This window comes from Lichenostomus cassidix, chromosome 1Aa, assembly GCF_008360975.1.
Source record: "Lichenostomus cassidix isolate B80296 chromosome 1Aa, HeHo_3.0, whole genome shotgun sequence".
NCBI lineage: Eukaryota > Metazoa > Chordata > Aves > Passeriformes > Meliphagidae > Lichenostomus > Lichenostomus cassidix.
Window position 1 is genome coordinate 32,071,654 of NC_139480.1, and position 20,992 is coordinate 32,092,645.

The window sequence follows — 20,992 nt, forward strand, 5'->3', positions numbered from 1 at the left end:
ATTCCCTCTACTGTTTGCCTGCAAATCTCTCCCATTCCCTCCCTTCCCACACCATGAGGGTAATGGTTATGGCTTTGTTTTGTTCTTCATTAACTGAAATATTCAGAAATTCTTACCCATGAGTCACAAGGCTCCTGTGATCGCTTCCCCAAGGTCCTCTGAAGAAAAAACTGCACCAAACCACTTTCTTCTGCACAGAAACATCACTCAGAATCCCTTCCCTTCCGAGACACCATTTGCCAAGAACAATGGCAGGAGTGTGACGTGAGCCACCAGGTCTGCTGAAAAGTCACCTCCTTTTCCTCTCCCCATGAAAACCACTGGGAACAGCCTCTTGCCATTTCAGCAACTGGTAAAAGCTGCTGGTCTTCTCCAAAGGGCAGCAGATGTCCCTTTCACCTCTTCCAACTTCTCCCTTTCAACTCAGAAATAAACAAGAATGTGTCTGTACCACAGTTTCTTCATTCGGTTTTCTCTCTGCTTTCCCACAGATACTATGATAGGGAAATACTGTACAGGCAGACAGGTTTTGTACAACACTTTATTTACTCTGCTGAAGACCAGGAATCAATTCTGGTGACAGTGTTTCTTTTATGTTAGTCAGGCTGAGGAAGTCAAAATGACATGTTATTACAAGGTCACTGCCCCACAGAGGGAAGCATACAAACTCTCTCAACACCATCATTTGCAACTTTGTCCTGTTAAAATGCAATTCAAGCTGCAAAGGGTAACACTTACTAAAAACAGGTGACCTCCAGCTGCTGGTGTACTTGCAACTCCTGTTATTTTCCAATGGCAAAGAGCAGACTGAGCTGCAGTCAGACCAAGACTTCAGGTGAAAGGCAGTAGCACAGATATTCACAACAGACAAACACATAATTAGAGCGAAACATGGAAGGTTTCATTTGGCACAAAGTGGAAAGTCAGAGTTGTATTTCAACAACAGAACGTGCTTTTATGATTGTAAAAAATCAGCATTTGCAGAGAGGCAAGACAAGTTACCATAACCTTTTGTGGGAGAGAAAGGGAACCATTAAAAGACACGCTTGCAAAGGTATCTCTTGCAGTTCAGTCTTAACAGAACCCAACATTTTGACTTAAACTCCCTTTTAAAACAAACCTGATGATGTTATAAATTACACAGTGTCAACTAAAGACCTTACTTTACTACACCTGTATATACACCAGTTCTCCTGAACCCCCGTGAAAGTGCGTGCACAACTGCATAGCTAACAGTCAGAAGAATCCTGCAATGTAAGGCTAGAGGTACAGCCAAATTGACCTCCTTATTGTATTTGGAAACCCTGATTTCCAAATTAAAGCACTTTCAGGGTAACTAGAAAACATACTTTTTCTAACCCTGCAGCCTAAAAGTGGTGAAAGAATGAGGTAAACATACTGCATAGGCTATATATTTAAGTCCAAATCCCCAAAGTGTTTTGGCTTAATTATGAAATTATTTAAAACTGAACAGAGAGAAAAAATAGTTATAAAAACCTGAAAACAAATATAGGTTGACACTAACAGCAAATTAGACAATAAGTCATTTAGAAAGGGCATTTCCTACTGACTTTTTTTTATTATTATTTTGTTAGCCAGACACAAGCACACTTTGAAAAGAGCCTCAGTGCTTTTTCCATGGAGCTGCTTCTTCCAGAACACCTGCTCAAGTTCAGCTTGTCTCCTCCAGTTAGTCTGAGCCAAGACTGGACCCACTCTGTCACAGCATTCCAGAGAATTATGCCCTTTCAGGCCATGCTGCAGCTTTTCTTGCTCCAGCCCAAGTCCTGGAGCAATGACCAAGCTTTATGACACAGGACCTTTAGAACAGATACCAGTGCTTAACAGAGAGTGTCAGAGAACTCAATTATCAATATAAACCATTTGAAAATTAAATTGTAAGTAACCATAGTGCCTTTTCTGATTCTCATATTTTTATTTAAAATGTGTCTTTGCAGGTTCACTTTTTTTAATATTCCCTTGCATCAGTTTTGTTCCCATAAATCATTCCTGTCAGGCAATGCAGTTTTCTCAAAAGATAATATCTTCCATCTTCCCCCCATTTTCAATAAACTCTGTAGAAGACAGTCAATGACCAGACTAAGATAAAGTGCATATATTCCTTTCTGATACAGGCAACAAAATTGTGGACTGAAAAAATAAATCATACTGAAATTTGAAAACCACACCAAAAAATCCCACAGTGGCCCTTTAGCACCCCACAGTTAAGTTGCCCCACTGAGTACTGCCCAAAAATACTTTTCTTCAAGTTTATTAGCTTAAAAAAAAAAGGAACTTATAACACTTAAAAAAATGTTTCCTTTTCAATTAGACTCTGAGAATCACAAATTTATGTAACTTTGAAAGCTACAGCTCCCTCAAGGCTGGCATACTGCCTTGACAACTTGTAGGTAGTTTGTATTTCACCCTTTGGATCCAGGCTTCAAGCTTGCGAAAGCTTTGGAGTTCTTAAGGGAATGTGAAATTTCATTGAGAAATGAAATGAAATGATAGTCCCTTTCTGACTTCTTGGACTCAAAAATAACTACAATGGTAAAGTGAGGTTCAGGGCGAGTCAGAAAGTAGGTGCTTTGGACTTTGTCATCGTAGAAGTGAACAACCTTCTCCAGACTGTTGAGGTCAGAGGTTCTATCAGTCATAATCATGATCACATTGGGCCAGTGCATAACAGGCCTGTCACTGGGCAAAGACACCACTGCAGGATACTGATCCACTCCTTTGGGGGCTTCCCTGTATGAATGGGGATGATGATAACCATGTCCCTGAAAACTCTCTGATCCACGATTGTCAAAAATTAAGGAAACATTGACAGCATCATACTTCCGGATGAAGCTGGAAATTTTCCCAAAGTAATCAGGATTTGTTTTAGCAGTCAAAGTTTTCATTTCAGATGCTGTCGTCTGTCGACTAAGGGCCTCATGAAAGTAAAAGCTAAACTTGGCAAGGAGAATGTTTTTGAGCTTCATCAGCCAGAGAAAGAGGTGGGGAGGTTGCACAGCCTTCTGAGACTGCCCTCCAAACAGGTGCTTCTTGGTCTCCCGCTGTTTCTCAAAAATTTGGCCCCAAGTCTGTAGCTTTGTGTGAGCACTGTGCAAGTTGACCAGGGATGGAAGGAACTTCCACTCTGAGATCTGAGCCTGAGCCTTTAAGAGGTGTGCAAGCACATCTACCTCCAGCTGGAAACTGCTTTCAAGAGGACTGAGGATTGGATGATGAAATCTAGAAAACATAACATTAGTCAAGACATGAGAACTGCTGTACACAACGGTGAAATAATCAGATAGTATTTGCAAGTTAACAGACAAAAGATCAAACATCAAAGCAGAGTGAAGTGTAAACAAAAATAATATTGTTAATTTAGAGAACAGTTCATTTTACATAATTAGGGTAAATATTTTCATGAACAAACAGCACTTCACATCTGACAAAAAAAAAAACGTGCCAGACATTTACTTCTCTATCAAAGTAAGGGAGTTATATTTCATCATTCAAGAACGATCACTGTTTATCTTAATATGAACTACTACAATGCCATTTCTTTTTAAATTCAGGTGATCTTGTTCCAATTTAAATCTCTTCTGGCAGTAATATGTGTCTTGACTGTTCTGAAATAGCAGTAAGTCATTAAGTTAAATCAAAGGAATTATGTTGTAAATCTGTTGTTCACAAAGGGAAGCTATGAGAAAGCCAAGCTGAGCTTGGTTTTGGGGTTTTGTTTTTTTTCAGTAAGTCACAGTGAAATTGTCATGAAAAATTAGTCACTGGAACCATAATTAACTCTTTCTTCTTCTCACTTTTTTCCTGATGTTTAGAAAAAATAATACAGATGCAGTCTACCTCTATGCCCATTATACTCAAATTTCTTGCAAATTTATACCATCAACAATAATAACATACTTAATTGAAATAGTGAAGAACTGTAATGTAAAATATGTAACTTCAGAAAGAACGAGCCTTCAACAAATATGGAAGTGGCCTTTTTAGTAATGTATTCCCTCATTGGCATTTAGGACTCTCAAAGAGGTATCTAACAAAGAACAATGAAAAGTTCAAAGACAAGACCTCATGAGGTTTCCATTTAACTAAAGACAGATTTATACTCTCCCTTCAGAAAAATACCTTGGGTCTTATTACTGGTTTAAAACAATAGTTTATACAGAATTTTTCCAACTTTTAACAGCCCATCTTCAGACAAAACTAAAGCAATGTCATTATTCTCATCAGCTTCCAGGACACAATAAATATAACCTGCTTTGGGAATAGTTGGTTCAAAACCAAAACACTCCATTTTATTGTGGACCAGAAGAGAGGATGAAAATTTCAGGCTTTTCATCCCCTCTCCCTTCACCAGTTTTTTTTTTTACTTTCCCTCAAGTTCTTGTCAAAACATTAACTCTTCGGCTTGTGAAAAATGTCTGACAATTTTATCACTATCTGTAAGCATCTCTTTTTTTTTGGAAGCCACAATTTGTATCCTGAAAGGATCTGTTATTAAGACACAAGTCCAAATTTATTTGAAGAAAATGGAATTATTAATATTATAAAGCAGCTGATGCACAACATTGTGTAAACAGGCCTGGCTGGGTGACCAGGCACCTTCTGCACACAGGACATGTCAGCAACCTTGAAGTCGACCTGCTGTAGCAGAGATACAGTGTTGAGATACAGTGTTTACTGGCCACTTTGGCGGGCTGACAAGTCCAGAGCATATTTACATTTCTTTGAACAAACAAGAGTCAACAAAAAATAATTTCTAACAGTCAATATTAAATATCTCCAATGATTTTGGTATTCACCAGGAAAACAGTTTTGTTGCTGAGTATTTTAAGAGGATACAAAAAAGCACTATACAACATTATTTGTTGCAGACAGTCCCATCAAGTGACACACAGCACAGTAGTTTAAACACAGTTGCAGTCAGCCCAGGCAAGTTATTCTTCAATCTCAAAAGCAATTTAAAAATCCATACTAAGGCAGCACTGTCAAAGACTCCTGGATTACCATTCTGATGTACAGCCTCCCACTTCTACTTTGCTTCATGGCTTCCTTAATGTTTCACTGTCCAGCAGGATTTGCTAAACTGCTTTAATCCAAAAAGACTCACCTCAGCAACAGCAGAGAAGCTTGATATGGTTGCAGAGCAAACTGACAAGTTACGTACTAACTATACCTGCTGCAATTGAGTTTTATAACATAGAAGCATTCAATTGAGCTCGGTATCATCTAAAACAGACAAGTTTTTACAATATTTCATAAGCCAGAGTGTGAAAAACTTAAGAACACACTGGAAGTTTGACTTTTCCCCCCTAACCATTCCTAAAACCAGAGGGATGGTAGTTTTGTTTTGCAGACTGTAAAGAAGCCACATTTTCATTTCCTTCCACAGATCACACATTCATGTGCATATTACACAATGCTGACTAGATAAAAAACATTAAACACTTTAAAATAGTTACATCAAAACAGGTGTTCTAGTTACTTATTCATTTTATACTAAGCTTTTAAAGGATCCTGCTTCTGATGCTGCTTTAATTATTTAAGATCCCACTCAAACCATTAGTTACAAATTTCAGGGAAAGTTACCTCTCCAGATGTTTTCTAGAGAAATATTGAAAAGGAAAATGTCTAGTATTGGCCATGTACAATTCAGCAATAAGTAGTTAAAAAATAGTAACACAACACCTTTAAATTGTTCAAGAATTAATGATATTTCAGATACAAACAACATGTCTTGTTAACAGTAAATTCTGCTGCTCCTTTATCAGCAAGCAGGTATTTCCTCTGCATTATCTGACCAGCTATATTCACACAAAAAGGAAAGAAACCAAGGCCAGAACCTACCTATCTAAAAAACACACATCCTGTCCAGCCTTAGCACAGCTGGCTGAAATAATGGCACACATCCTCAACTACAAGTGAGGAATATACTGACAGAGGAGAGAGGCTGGGTAAGGATGAGTTTATTTGATCTTTCACCTGTAAAGCAAAAATGCCTTGCAGCCAGTACATCTCAACATAACACACCCCAGAAAGTGATCTGAGATATGAAGAAACTAAAAGGAAGGACTAAAGGAATATATCTTTAAACCTATTCTCTGCAGAAATCTTCCGTACATCACTGGGGAGGAGCACACTGCAGCTACTGAATTAGCTCTAACAGCATCTTAGACTGTCTCCATCTTAAAGACTGCTTGCTAATCTAAAGCAAGATCATCAGTATTTTTCCCAGGGAGACACTACTTACTGTTTTAAAGATGGTATAATATATATAGTTATATAATATATATTATATAAATATATTATATAACATATAATGCCTTAGAAGTACAAATGTATCACTGAAATCTATTTAAATAGCACAGTAAAACATTTTGCACGCACATATAGTCTCCAATCACTTCATCAAAGTACAAGTTATGATTTTCAGATTTTTAACAGTGCTGTTGATTCAGCACATGCTCAGAACAGATGGCAATGGTTCGTGTGCAACAGAAATCAACTTTTCAAAAAACAAACAAACAAAAAACCCGCCAACAACAAAAAAACCCAAACCCCTAAACTTACTTCCCTTAACTCCTTAATGTTTATCACACCAAGGAAAATATACCTAAGTTTCAGGTTTTTATTGGACTAACAGCCTTGATATTTTAAGTGTTCACAAGCCAAGAATTACAAAACATTACTAGTAAGATCATACAGACTATATGCAAGACTATATGCACAGACTATATGATTTTCAAATTGCAAAATTACATAGCAATTTGCAAAAGTTATCCCTAAAAAAATAAGGCAATCAGCTGCCATGCTTCAATATAGAATATCAGAATGCAGCATGGAATTATTTTGATTTTTCCTAGGAGAACACTTTAAAAATCATAACTGGAAAAAGTAAGACCTATGAATATTCTCCCCAGGAGTCTTCTTAGACACTATTTCAGTAACAAAGATTTTAAAAAACTCAACCATGTCTGGCAGTGAACTTCCTACAATGGCTACCTTTTCTGGTGTGAAAACAAGAGGTAGAATTTGAGTGACAAGCATTGGAATGTTGACAAGTATTCAAAAATTCTCTTTTAAACTGCCATCACTTTCAAGGCACATAAGTTCGATGTGAAATACCTATCCCACCCTCATTTAGAAACATCCCAGGATTTTTGTAACAGGAACTATTAAATCTTAACTTCAACAAACCATTTCGGCAGGGACCAAAGGCTCAGAGATGCTCCTTCCACTGGCTCCAAGACCCCTCAAGAGAAGTGGTAACAGAGCACCATAAAGTCCTCCCAGGTAGGCAAGATATTTGTGGCGTAGCTTTTAGAACTAAGAAGATATATATTCTAGTCTACAAAGTAAAATTGTCACACAAGTATTTGCTTTATTTATGTTACTTTTACTGAAGTCCACATGGAATTAAGGCTTGTTTCCTCTTCCCTGACAAAGAAAAAGCTCGAGAAGCCTTGCATCTTACAAAAGGAAAATCACTCTTCCTCTCTGCTGAAAATGAACATGCTGAGAATTAATTAAGGCAGGAGGGCTCCTAGTACACCAAGAGCAGAACCACTTTTCCCTTTGTTACTTTTCCTCTTTTGAAGAAACTTCATGCATCTGATGCTGCTGACCAACACAGACTTCACACATGAATTTGTAATGGGACTGTGCAGCTCAGCAGTCAAAGGACAGCAGAGTTTTTAGGCTTGCTTTGAACTTCAACATCAGGTATTACAGATCATGTGTCTGAGTACATACTGCCAGCAAAGAAGCACTGACCTTGAACTGTATTTCTTTAAGATGGATTCCAAAATGTTTACCAGTTCCTCAGAGTTAATGAACTTTTGGGTGCTGAGCGTGTACATTTTTTCATAGAAGTCAGCAATTTCCATCCGAGCCTGAACAAAAAAACAGAGCTGTTCAGACAGGTGAGAAAGCAGCTCTTCCAAGTGAGGAGCTGTTCCTCCTAGTGCATTGTGACCCGTCGCCACCACCTTCTTCAGCTCATTATGCAGAGATGTGTAGATGGTTCGGATGGAGTCCTTTCGGCTGAAGAATGACTGACCACCTGTTCAGATAAATATGGAGGTATTACCAAAATCCAGGGACAGCAAAGATAGACAGCAATACTGGAAAATTCTATATAACCTTCTACTTGTGGTTATATATCTAGCTGTTTGTAAGTGTTGTTTAATTACAGTATTTCTTTTAACAAAGAAGCAAATCAGTACTCTGCAAGTAACTGAATTACAGAGCATATGCTCAGAAACACTTTATGTAATTTCATGCAAGCTACACTTGGCCCACTTCATGTCTCAGCAGCCAATGGCTGCTGCAAAACAACAACTCCCTCACAGCTGCCTCAGTTATGACGTGACTTTTAAGAAACCCAGGGTTCAGTTAAATTTTCTACTATGATACAGGACCTGGAAATACTGTTATCTATGGAAATCAGAAGAATTAAGTCACCATGATTTGACTGATCAAATTTTAATAGCCTCCACTCCTATTAATAACTCTAGATCTTTTCCAGAGAATTCCCTTAACAATCCCTCTTCAATCATGAAGTACTCAAATACATGAAGTAACCTTTAAATGGGAACCATGTGACATCTGTGTGTACAAATCAAATGTTTCTACTCCCTATACAATCTCAATATAAACCAGAAATCAAAGGGAAAACAATCACACACTATCCCAATGAGACCACAGTGCAGATTAATCCATAACTAAAACTTGGAGGGTAGGAGGGAAGACAAGAAGTCATCTGTGCTCCTTTCTACCTGTTCAACACTATGAGGAATTTTAAAAAGAAAAGAAAACAGAAGTAAAGGGTCAAAGTAAAAGATATTTAACTTTGACCTCACCAAAAGACTGTACTAATGCACTAGCCTTATTCCATCACTTCTATTTACAGAAGGCCTAATGTGCCATTCTGGCACTGAACAGCGGCAGCAGAGTAAAGACCACGGGGATTGAGTCTGAATCTTTTAAAGATTCCAAATTTAGGTTCCACTTTGAAACTGCTTATAAATTTTATAATGGTGGATAGCTCTTTCCACATTCCTTTTACACGTTCAATTTTCAAAGGTGACCATTGAAATTTGAGGTAGAAAGTTAGAGAATTGGCAACCATATTGAAGCAGCTTCCATTGTAAGACATGAATAGCCCCCTAGACGTAGGCAGGAGGAAGAATCATCTATTGCAGTTCTTCATGAAGTAAATAAACAAAACTTTGTCCCTTCTGTTGTCACCTTTATCCTTTCTGCAAGCACCAAATTCACTCTTTAAAGTCAGCCTGATAGACAAACTTTTGTCTGTAAAGATCTTCTTATGAAATAGTTCCAAATCACCATTTAAGTAAGAAAGCAGAATTTTCTTGAGGGTTTAATGCGTTACACATCAGACTCATATCCTTTGATCCATTTTCCATGCCCATCTGCAGTTCAAAAAGAAAATAAGCAGCTTTGCCCAGAGGGTAACCATGGAAGCTCATCCTGTGCCAGTTTGGGATTTTTCTATTCACGTACTGACAAAACAAGCAGCAGCTGACATCGCGGCCAAAGCTTCCCAAGATCCTGCAGTACCTGCATGGGCAACAACTTCTAGGATGCTATCTCCAGCCCTGAACACTTACACATATACACCTCATAAGGTGGAAAAGCTTTAACACTTTGGTCACCCCAGTAAGCTCATCTTTCCCTATATCTCAGCCAGCGCATCTCAACACGGAAACACCTCTGGCTAAATCTTGGCAAGGAGGGGTAAGTACCCTGCCGGCAATGAAGAGATACATCGACTGGCACAACAGCCATTGTGCCACCTGTCCTCTCGTTCATTCTTTAAGGGCAGCGCTCAGGGCACAGCCGATTGCTCAGCGGGCCCGCGGACAATTCCTAAGGCAGCACTCGTCTTTCAGGCGCACCCGCACGCACCCGCCGGGGCGGAGCGCCCAGGCTCCTCGGGTACGCGGCGCCGTGCGAACACCGGCTGACAGGTGACCTCTCAGCCGCCCGCTCCGCACCCGCGGAGCCCAGCGCGGGCAGGCCCCCGGCCGGGAGAGCCGGTCCCTCCGTCCCTCCCCGGAGCGGTACCTAGCTTCTGTCCCAGGAAGGTCATGCTGTGATAGGCCTTCTCGGCCGCCGCCAGGTGCGCCAGCCCGGCCAGCAGCGCCAGCCAGCTGGACCCCGCGCTCTTGTTGGCTTCCCGCTCCTTCTCCACATTGTCCTTGGCCTTGTCGTAGGAGAAGATGCCCAGGTGGGAGAAGAAGGTCTCCAGCACGGCCTGCTCCACCGGCACCGGCGCTCCCAGCGGGATCGACTCCCCCATCCCGCCCGGCGCCTCCGCAGCGGCCGCCACTTCCGGGTCCGGCGCCCGCCCGCCCGCGCGAGGGAGCACGTGACGGGCGGGGCGGGGCGGGGCGCGGCCGGCCCGGGGTCACGTGAGCGGCCGGGGCTGGCGCTGGCGGCGGGCGGGCAGCGGCAGGCCGGCAGCGCGGGGCTCGGGTCTGCCCGGCGGTGCGCGTCCGTGGGCTGCGCGCCTCCGCCCTGCCGTGCTGCGTTCCATGCTGGCAGCTTCAAGCTGAAACCCGCTTTCCTGCTAAACTGTTCGTTTCGTTAAAAGTTATAAACGCCAAGGTCTTTCTCAGGCCCTTATGAGGACCTCTTTGACTCCCACGGGACCCAACAGCTACGTTGGGTTTATAGTTTCTCCCTCCCTTGCAACTGGGAGATTGTAGATTGCCCATATTAATCCCATTTTCTTCAGTTCATGTTTCAGACAGAAGAGCTACCTGAATTGATTCTCCGTGAAGGCAGTGAAGAGCAGAGCTGAGCCACGGGGCCAGGCCATGGAAAGGGAGCTCCCCCGTGGCTCAGAACTACCTGCCCTTGCACTGACAGCTCCCCTCCAGCTTGAGTGACAGCTATCCAGCCGCCCCAGAATGAGCACATTTCATTTCCTCTCTGCACAGTATTTCCCTGCACTCTAACAGCACCTGCAACTGTTTTTAAGCTGGTATCTGGACAAAACACAGCATCAGCTTTTTAACACTGGTATAACCCATAGACTAATTTAGGTAGCAAGCTGCCTCTTGTTCAGGAGACACCATCACTGAAAATGGGCACCAGATGTAAGTACCAGCTTTATGTGTGAAGCAGCCTTTTAAATAAACCTCAACTACAGTATCTGCAAGCTTCTTATTGTGGCATTATACTGTAAACAAAGTAGCCTAAGGATTTGCATCTGGATATAAAAATTGTCAACAGTTTCATTCATTGGTCTAAAAAAAGGATAAATCTGCCAAACCCTTTATCACTTTTCTAGGCATAGGCACATCTATATGCATACTTGAGCTTATTCAGAGTGGTGTGTAACAACCCTGAAAAGTTACAACTAAACTTTTGGCTCTAAATGCTTAAAATTTGAATCAGCTCAATGGAAATTATGAGGTCTTTACTTTTACAGCTGTCAAGTCTCAGTTCTGCATGCATCAGAAGCTGCCTTGTTCCTAAATTCAACTATACACTCAGTGTGCTGAAGAGACAAAATAGATGTAGGATTTTACAGCTGCTTGACAACAGACTTCTCTGACCTGGAAAGTTGGTCATTAAATTTTCATTTATTGATGGGTTATTTTGGTAATTTAAGTCAGCACCTGAAAAACTCACCTGTCCAAGGCAATCATAGCTGTAAATAGTAGGCTGCCAATGGTTTACAGAAAATAAGAGTAGGAAGGGGGACACCTAGATAAAAAGGACACTGTCTCCAAAAGACAACAGAGTCAAAGGTTCCAATAAGACCTTTATTGCAACACAGAGTTGACAACATGTTTATGTATTTAATAGAAAGTATTTGGTCTCTTGGTAGTGAAACGTGGCTTGTGCTGGCGACGCAGAACTCTGTGTGGCAGCGGGAACTTGATTTTAGAATCCTGCAAGAAAAATGTTTCTATGTTAATTAAAGTATTAGATGAACAACAGAAAATGGTTCACAATAAACAGCCAAGCTGTATTCAATGACTAACTTAAAAAAGTTAATGCATCCACAAATTAGATAAACTTCATAGGACTTAACAAATACCTTAATTTTGCACTCTTATTTTCAGGGTAATGCCAGTTAGACACGTTTTCTGCACCATAACGTATTTGCTTTACTCTGACTTTATTCCAAATACCTCTAGCAGGAGAAGCCTTGATCGTAATATACCTTAATCATAAACATATGCACCCAGGTTTGGTTCCCACTCTATTTCTGGCTGCAAAGCAAACCTGTACCACACCACACAAGAGAGATCCCCTCTTCCAGTCCAACGTTAGACCATGACCCACCAGCCACTGCAGTGTTGGCTCACTTACATGGAACTGCTTCACTGCTGGTCTGCGGCACTTGCTGGCAGCAATTTCCTCAACCTTCATGATCTGAATAGAGTGAGCACGGGCACGATGACGGGCTCCCATATCACGGTCTGTAACAAGAGAACTCATTAAACTTTGACATTTTCAGTTCAAGAATCTTACAGTCTTTCTTTTAAGAAATGTTCATAGTCACATCTACAACTTTTAAAATTTCTCATCAACTCTAATTAAAATCACGGTTTCTAATATGTAAAGTAATGGCACAAATATGACAAAACCAAAAAGCAGCAGCAAATTCTCCCTCAAAGTTGTACCTAAGCTCTTCCACAGGAAGTGCCATCTTACTCTTCTTGTCCAATTTCAAGAAAGTATCCACAAACACAAGTAATATACCTAGGATTATTTAATCTCTTGCAAGAGAAAAAAATCCCGTGATTCAGAATCAACACTGAAACATTACTGGAAAGAACATGAACTTCAAAACTATTTCCCTTCCAAAATGAAGGTGCAAGTAAAGGTAGGCCCTGAAGATATCTTTACTTTTTCTTGAAACTGACCAGCAATAGAACCATGAATTGAAGTTCATCCCACATAATCAGCTTTCAGAATGGGAGGAAGCCATCTGTACTTGGGCTACATGAAATCATGTCCATAGCCAGCTCCACAAGGTATCCCTGTTGAAATACTACTGCGTTTCCCATGAAGATCTAATACACCTACTAAAAACTCACCTGTCACAACCAATGTTAAACATAAAATTATCAGACACTGTATACTGAAAAATACGGTTCCCAGCTCTTATGTAATCCTGCAGTGTGTTAATTAACAGGGACACTCATACGATAATGTAGAACCTTCAATTTCACTTTCAACAGCACTTCAGCTTTTGAAAGGCGACAAGATACATTTAATATTTGCACACATGACAAGAATATCGTTATTAAGAACAATATTCTTTGGGTTTTTATGTGCAATATGTAGTGCTCATAACACTCTGGAGTCAAATATCAACAGCATCAGCTATACAAATGGTCTGTCCCTCAGGTACTTCACGAAACAAACTGAAGTCAAGACAACCATTAATTCTCCCTGAAATGAGGCAATGAGATCTGGAGTAACAATAGGTTTTCTTCCCTGTGATTTTTCCTTTTTACTTGCTCTCTAGAAGATAGATGCTAGTATGTTCCACATTATCTCTGAAGGATTCTCTTTACAAGACTTGGGAAGATACATTCAATTATCTTAAAACAACACAGTGCAGCAAATATATACAGCACCTAAAAAGTCAATAAATTCTCAGGTTGTACAGCAGAACTCATTACTAGAAATGTATAAAGCCACACTGAAATGAAGTGGGACTATTTTCCAGTCAGAGAAACTGCATAAAGAGAGGTAACAAATAAGATACCACATGTATCATACAAAAGCATCTGTGGATATCTGGCAACCCCCTTCTTTATTCTTCCTGTGTTTCAGTTATTGTACCATGGATTAAGTAAGCATTTTTTAGGCCTAGTTTGAGATTTATTCTTCGGCTCATATATTGATCCTAGCATTTCATACTTCAAACAGTTACATATACTTACAGCACTGAGTGACAGCACCAGCGGTGGTCAAATCTCTGTACTCCCTGTACATGTTGTGGGTTCCACTACGGGAATCATAGCGCAACCAAATACCAAAATTTTTTACCCGCAGAGGGGACTTCTCATACACCTGAATTACACAAAAACACTGAAGTAGTTAGAGACAATGTACAATTTTTATGTACCCTTTTACAATTTCAAGAATAAATATTTCAGAGCTCTAACAAAACCACTGTTATAACTCTTACTGTCAAAAAACAATTCTTTGCTCTCTTTTTCCTTACCAACATAGCTGGATTTGTCTTGGTAATTCAGAGTGGAGAGCTTTAGTAATTGAAAGAAAAATACAAGATTTCAGCTCTAAAGAGTGTTCTTGAAGCATCAAGGTAGAGGACTGTAAGCATAAAAACATCCACTTTCCCAGGGTTATGAATGCCCAGATGCTTCTTAAAATGTTTATCACACAATGAAGCAAGTCTAAAAACTAGAGAGCAACGCTGAGTAGTGACATGGTTCATAATTTTAAAGTGCTAGTAAGATTCTATTTAGTTTACATGACATATACCAGTACTTTTAGAAACTGACTTGTCACTCTTTTTCACAAAAACTGAAAGATGAATTTCTACATCACATACAATAACCGCAATCCGTATAAACTCCTTCCACATACACATACGCTTGCTGGAATTCTGTAAGAACCTCCCACGTTTTTACGTTTTTAATCCTTCACCTGGCCACAATACACAATCTCTCCAGAAGACTTCTTCATCTTCTTCAGCTGAGAAACGAAGTACCAGAACCGGGACTTGGCGACGACGTGATTCGGAGCGAAGATCCGCATACGGTACAGAGGAGGGGTCGTGCATTTCGGCGTGGGCAGGCACCGCCCGACTACCTTGTACTCTCGCAGCTGGAAGGATACGAAAGACAGGCGGCCCGCAGAATGAGTGAGCCGCGGAGCCACTGCCCCGCCCGTCCCCCCCGCGCCGAAACCGCAGCAGGATCCGCAGCTCCACGAAGGAAAAGCGTGGCGAGAGGAGCTCAATCCAGAAGCAGAGGGAGCCCCTTGCGCCGGGCGGGCCGATCTCCCCGTGGTGCCGCCCGCCGATCTGGGCCTGCACCTGGCGGGAGCTGCGCCTCCGCCATGTTGGTCGCTCGGCGCCTCACAGGCCAGGCAGCGCCGATCGGGCACGCACGGACCGCTCTCGAGCGCTGCAACCCACCGCCGCCGCCCTCCCGACGGTCCACCTCGGCCCCGGTCCGGGCCCCGGCCGCGCCCGCCGCGCCCCTGCCCGTACTCACGGTGCCCGACGCCTTCATGGCGCTCCTCCGCCGCGGCCCGCAGGAAAGGAAAGAGAGGGCCGCGTGCGCCGCCGCCTCACGGCAGTCACCCGGCCCCGCCCCCGCGGCGATTGGCTGCAAGCAGAGCGCGATTGGAGGCCGCAGCTGTCAGTCTCCGCGCGCGGGCCTGGCTTCCGGGCTGGCGGCGCCGCGTGGCCTGGCCCGGCCGGTGCCCATCCTGCCCCGTGCCCTGCAGGCAGCTCGGCTCCCTCGTCCTATCGCGGGGGCCGCGGGCCTGCATGGTCCCGATAAAAGGAGACCTGTCTGTGCGTCAGTCTGTCTCCTGCCGGCCCTGCTGGTGTTGGCGCGGAAGACGTGGCAGGGAGACTCCAGGTGGAGGCACCGTACCCCCCCCTCGGGGCGGTAGCGGGGAGAGGAGGGCAACTGGGGGAACCTCTCTCGCCCATCGTCCCCTCGGAAAGCGAGGTCCCTGGCTACCGCGAGGTTGCCCCTACGGGTCCCCCGCACGTACTCTGTTCTCTGGGCTCCCTCTGTTTGGCGGCTGGTCCCGCCGGGCGCTCGCTCCCTGGTACACCGTGAGCGGACAGCGGCTCTGCTGCCACGACGAGCGTCTCTCGAGCTTTGGGCGCCTCGCGTTTGTGAGAGCTGCGTTCCTGTAGTCACAACACAGGAGTGGGTTTTGCCTTGACAGATACTGTTACAGCAGCACGGCTGGGACGGGTTTGTAACGCAGTTGTTCGCGTTTAGGTCGGTTTTAAGTCTGGCCCCACGGCCCCACGGCCACGCGGGGGTGCGATGAGACCAAGCCCCGTGCACGGCGCTGCGTCGCAGAGCCCTGTCCGCGGGAGCCCAGTGCCACATGTGCACACACAGCTGGATCGCTCCTCGCGGACAAGCCCACGCCAGCCCGGGCCCTGCCCTGTGCGCGTCCCCGAGCTGGTCCCTCCGGTCGCTACTGCGGAGCTCGCACCGGCGGCCCCGCCCCGCCGCCGTTGACACAGCACGATTTGCAGATGCTGGAGGCAGTTCTGGGCGGGCCGGGACAGTTCCAGTTTATTCCGCCACTGCGGTCGGTTTTACAGCGGTACCCGCAGTAGCGAGGCGGGGGGCTAGACTACGGCTCCCAGGCTGCCGTGGCCGAGGCACATCCCGGCGGGCCCTGCGGCCGGCCGGCTTGGCGGAGAGGGGCGGTCCTGCTTCTCCTCGCCTCCTCCTCCTTCTCCACCTCCTCCTTCTCCTCCTCCTCCCGCCGCCTGCCGTGGCGGCGCGGCCCGGCCCGCTCCCTGTGCTCGTGGCGGCTGCGGGGCCGCGGGGGTGGGCGGCAGCGGGCGGCGATGGAGCACTGACCGGGAAGGTACCGGCGGGGGGGCGCGGGCAGGACGCGACACGCGGCGCGGGTGACTCAGCCCGGGGGGGAAGGGGCAGTGTGGGCTGAGCTGGCGGCGCCCGCGGGCTCCCGCGAGTCCCCCGGCCGGTTTCCTCAGCCCGGCACCGCCTCCCCAGCAACCGAAAGGCTCCGCAGACGGGGGGAGGCACCGCCACCTCCGCGTCCGCCTGGCCCCGCTGCTGGGGGTCAGCGGGGGCCGCAGCTGGCCGGGCCCCGCCGGTGCCGCCCTGCGGGAGCCGCGAAAAATATCTGTGTTTTTCTCTGCTAATACACGTTGTAGTCTGCGGTGCCGTTCTGTCTGCGGGAGCTGCCGCCTCGGTGGCTTTCCATCCGCTGTGGTTCCGGTGGGGGCAGGAAGAAATCGTAGGACGACAGCGTGAGGGGAGGGAGGGACCTCCCCGCACCTCCATATTCCGCTGGTCCCGGCGTGGTCGGAGCGGTGGTTCCCCGCCGCGGGTGGCAGCGCCAGGTCGATCCCAGCGGCCCCGGACGGCGCTGGAGGGGTTTAAGCAGAACCCGGCGGCTGCGCCGCGGAGCTGGACGCGGGGGGCTGCGAATTGCCGAGCGCCCGCCCCGGCTGCGCCGCGGAGCCGTGTTGGCTCTTCCCAGCCACAGCAGACAGGGCTCCGACCGAGTCTGGGGCGGGGGTGAGGAGGCCTCACTCCGTATGGGGAATTCCTGCCGCTAAGATTGGACCCGAAACTAAGACCTAATGTCACTTCCAGAAAGAAACTTTTCTAGTCCAGTCGAAAAGTTGTCGAAGTAGCAATAGTTACACAGCTGTTTGCGTTAACCGCGGGTTAGGTCAGTGTAAAGGGTCTAGAGCCCGAAGAGTCTGTAAATATGCCCAAGGTTTGCAGCAAGCAAAACCGCAAAAAGGACTGTCTTTGTTTTTTTAGAGAGAAAATTTGAGGAAATTCAAATGAGGCATGCCACTGGCCCCCCGTGCTCTCACAATCTTGTAAATACTTAAAATGACTGCTGCAAATGAAGTTTAATTGCTGATTGTTCCCGTGGTTAGCATCTGTAGTTAAAATGCTCTGGATGCTTTCATTAATGGGGTATATTTGGACCAAAGTTACGCATTTTGACCACGTGTTATTGTTAATTGGGCAGTCTTCACCACTTGAAGTGGGCTGTCTTTTTTTTTTTTTTTTTCTCCTTTCCACTATGAAAACAACCTCTACTATCAAATGCATTTTTAAGTATTTAGTATGGGAAAGGGAGTAAACTATTCTGATGAGACATACCTGTATGACTTAGCTGGTAAGGAACTGCATCCTCCTAGTTATTGTAAGATGAGTTTGCCACCCATGGTGTACTGCTTAACAAAAAAATAATCTCTTAAGTAAATATGACAATACTTTCTGTATGGCTGCATATTAACTATTAAAGTTATCAGTTATTTTTTATAAACAACTCGCTTTAATGACACACTAAGTGTATTTGGCAATGGATTTTGTGAATTATTAGTACTGTTGAAATCACAGTTTAGTTTTGCTTTTGAAGTGTAACTGGCTGGTTAAAAAGATTCATGGTAGAAGAGCTACTTCCTTAAGTAAAACCAGGAGGCATGAAAAGCTATTTATTAGCTTTCTCAAGAGGCTTATTCAAATATTTTATCTCATTAATTGTCTTTTAGAGTTGGCTGGTCAAGATGAAACTGAGAAAAGGCTATGTGGTAGAAGTTGAAATTTTAAGTAGACTCATGAGGCATTTATAAAATTTGTAGAACTTATTGGCATTGCTGTTAGCAATAACAAGTGAAGAGAATACATGTTTGAGTCACGTTATTTTTAATGGCAAAATTTGTCACCCAGGTATAAATCATCTGCCCAAAAGATAGTAATGTACTGATACCAGCTGGTAAATATGCAAAAAAAAAGCACCCCTGTATATTAAATAGTTGTGTAACTCTGGCCCAGACCTTAATGAAAAGATGCTATTAAAAACCATAATTTTACCTTTTTTTTAATCTGGCTCTTCTGGATGTTGATTATGGGGAAAACAGACTGGGGGCTGGCTATGCAGAGGGAGAAGCACAGCAAGTTTAATCCCTAAAGATTCTGCCCCTGGGGGGAATCACTCTGTGACTAAGGCAGCCTGTGAGGCTTCTCTTGCCACGAGTCATCGCTTTGTTCCAGACTTTCTGGTTTCTATACTGCCGAAACCTGCAAATTTTTTTTGTATGAACTCAGTTTTACTAACTAAATTGCTTTTCATTATGCACTTCGGCATGGGATATTCTGTCTTGAGTTTTCTATAAAAGTCTGTTACCACGTTGAATTTTGGGCTCTCCTTTTCAGTTCTGCTTGCTGTCACTTTTCACTGTGTCACCTTTCTTCCCATGGGGGAGGGTGAACAGTAGTGTGCCTGAGAGATGCAATACTGAGAAATTAGAAGTTCTACCTGTGGGTATGTAGGCAGCTTCAAACCACAGCTCCTTTGTATTTCATCTCTTCCTCTTGTCTCTTCCTTTCCCCAGCCTCCTACATACTTACGTAACAAGGCCTGATTTCAGGCCTAATTAACTATGTTACCTTGGGGTGGGGGAGGCAGGGCAGAGATCTGAAAGACAGATGAATTTTTGTCCCGTCTTGTTATTTAACAGCATCCTAGTATTTGACAAAGTTTGGGTTTTTTTTAATTTTGTGTTTTACTAGAGCATTGCAGAGCAGCCTATAGAGGCAAGCCATCTTTAGAACATTTGTCTAGCTCACTTGTTAATTTTACACTGAATTTTCTAAATAAAAATCATTGCTAGTAAATCAGCACCCATCAGTAGGATCAGAAAACTTGTTAACAGCTCAGTATGGTGTATTTTGTGGTTAATTTCTGAGGCACTTGTATACACTTGCTTCAGAAGAAAGACCTCCCAATGACTTTGTCCCCACCATGGGAAATACTTCAAAAGTGGGCTTATGAAGCATTTTACCTATATTGGAGTTGAGATTTTTTTTTTTTTTTTTGCAGTTAAGTTTGTGGTGGGGAAAAAAACCAGCAGTATATAATTTATGGAGTAAATTTATGCTTATGTCATATCTTGCTGAAACTTCTGCATGCTTGAAATTTGAATTTAAACCTTTCAATTGAATACTATACATAATGCCATCTTTCTGTTAACTAAGCTCTCTTTTCAAGAGAACTGAAATATATGAAGACCTAAAAATTTTCTTATTCAATAAGAAATATAGTACTGTGAAAAGTTGATTAAAGGACTTAGAATTCCGGTATCTATATAGGAAGTACGTGCATTCGTGTTTAGTTGGAGTACATTGTTTGAGGTTTGTGGGCCAACTTGTATGATTGTTGCTGTCCTGGTTTTAATTACTCTTGTTCTGCTGAGCAAATAAAATTTCTTTCTCTATTTGCAGATGATCGTATTTTCCCCTCTAGAAGAAGTGGCAAAGCAGTTAGGAGCAGGAAACAACAATTATAGCAATAGAGATGGATGAACAAGCCCTTTTAGGGCTAAACCCAAATGCTGATGCAGACTTCAGACAAAGAGTATGTAACTTCCTCCTCTCTCTGATAACTGGAGGTGGTATTGCAGTGCAAAAATATCACGTTTTTATGGGCTGGGGGGGGTTGGTGGTTTATTTTTGTGAGCCGCTGCTTAGGGTTTGTGGTGGCAAGTGCAAAACAAAGTCATGTTGCAAATACGTAAGCTGAGGGTCATGTATTATCAATCCTGTTACACTTCAATTTAGTTGCACTTAACATGTGTAGAATTTATTTTTCTGGACTCAGACTGTTCAAGTTTTTGTGAATTCCTTTTGCTTGTTGCTCAGCTCCTTACACAGGTTCTCATAGAATGAAAATCTGCCACAGAAAACAATTTGCTTGAAATTGGCCTTTTGATTCTTAGATGTGTTTTTTAAACTATAATTTTAATGGATTACCTAGCTTTAGTTAGCTATTGTAAAGTAGGTTAAGAAAGCAGTCATGGTATGTGGATAACATTTACTGCATAAGAGATGCTCCTATGAAAAGGCATTAGTATTTATATAAGTATTTATTGAGTCATTATCTCTGCTTAGTGATTATCATGTTGATTTAACTGTCTACAAGATAACATCCTCATTACAGAAAGATTTTGCTAGAAGTTAATACCATGGGTTCGTGTTCATAAAACAAATCTTGGAATGTTTAAGACAGTTACAAATGTGGTTTGATTTGCTAAGCAGCCTGTTAAATGTGTTGGTCCTGGATACTTGTCCTTTTTAAAAGGAGAGATATAGGTAATCTTTTGTGATCTGTTAATAGAATATCACTAAAATTGGAAGCTTTTAGATTTATTGACCTTTTAACTATGCAGTCTGCCCAGTTTTGAAATATAGCAGAAGGGGAC

The 20,992-nt window shown here is 43.4% G+C and overlaps 3 protein-coding genes and 1 non-coding gene across 6 annotated transcripts in view; 1 reads left to right on the plus strand and 3 right to left on the minus strand.

Moving 5' to 3' along the window:
- Positions 1-527: 527 nt before the first annotated feature.
- KICS2 (KICSTOR subunit 2) lies at positions 528-10,408 on the minus strand. Of its 2 annotated transcripts, XM_085044223.1 has the most exons (4): positions 10,105-10,408; positions 8,004-8,077; positions 7,789-7,925; positions 528-3,240 (listed from the first exon to the last, which is right to left on the minus strand). In XM_085044223.1, the coding sequence occupies exons 1-4, from the start codon at positions 10,337-10,339 to the stop codon at positions 2,424-2,426; spliced, it is 1,263 nt and encodes a 420-aa protein (XP_084900349.1). In that variant the 5' UTR covers positions 10,340-10,408; the 3' UTR covers positions 528-2,423. The 2 variants fall into 2 exon arrangements, with proteins under 2 accessions (XP_084900349.1, XP_084900345.1); XM_085044219.1 differs by having other exon boundaries at positions 7,789-8,077.
- A 1,384-nt stretch (positions 10,409-11,792) lies between these two features.
- On the minus strand, positions 11,793-15,355 carry RPL18A (ribosomal protein L18a). The gene is made up of 5 exons (XM_085044272.1): positions 15,255-15,355; positions 14,683-14,862; positions 13,953-14,082; positions 12,367-12,476; positions 11,793-11,942 (listed from the first exon to the last, which is right to left on the minus strand). Exons 1-5 carry the CDS (start codon positions 15,270-15,272, stop codon positions 11,850-11,852), a joined length of 531 nt encoding a protein of 176 aa, XP_084900398.1. The 5' UTR covers positions 15,273-15,355; the 3' UTR covers positions 11,793-11,849.
- LOC146443413 (small nucleolar RNA SNORA68) lies at positions 13,210-13,341 on the minus strand. Its single transcript, XR_014849398.1, has one exon. It is a non-coding gene; the product is annotated as a small nucleolar RNA SNORA68 (small nucleolar RNA).
- Positions 15,356-15,499: 144 nt separating the features above from the next.
- XPOT (exportin for tRNA) overlaps positions 15,500-20,992 on the plus strand; it is a 28,706-nt gene continuing 23,213 nt past the window's right edge. Inside the window, exons 1-2 of one of the 2 annotated variants that reach the window (XM_085044246.1) lie at positions 15,500-15,626; positions 20,016-20,148. In XM_085044246.1, the coding sequence (XP_084900372.1) occupies positions 20,089-20,148 (60 nt within the window). In that variant the 5' untranslated portion in view covers positions 15,500-15,626; positions 20,016-20,088. Of the gene's footprint in view, positions 15,627-16,481; positions 16,609-20,015; positions 20,149-20,992 lie in introns of those variants that run through there. The other variant, XM_085044237.1, reaches the window with a different exon arrangement.

Excerpts from the sequence above, each read along its gene's own strand:
- RPL18A (XM_085044272.1), bottom strand. Across the intron at positions 12,477-13,952 it reads TGGTGCTGTCACTCAGTGCT|ACCGTGATATGGGAGCCCGT; the intron begins GTAAGTATATGT and ends CTCTTGTTACAG. Across the intron at positions 11,943-12,366 it reads CAGCAGTGAAGCAGTTCCAT|GATTCTAAAATCAAGTTCCC; the intron begins GTAAGTGAGCCA and ends TTTTTCTTGCAG.
- KICS2 (XM_085044219.1), bottom strand. The coding sequence starts at position 10,339 with ATGGGGGAGTCGATCCCGCTGGGAGCGCCGGTGCCGGTGGAGCAGGCC. Across the intron at positions 8,078-10,104 it reads CTTCCTGGGACAGAAGCTAG|GTGGTCAGTCATTCTTCAGC; the intron begins GTACCGCTCCGG and ends TTATCTGAACAG. Across the intron at positions 3,241-7,788 it reads TTAAAGAAATACAGTTCAAG|ATTTCATCATCCAATCCTCA; the intron begins GTCAGTGCTTCT and ends TATGTTTTCTAG.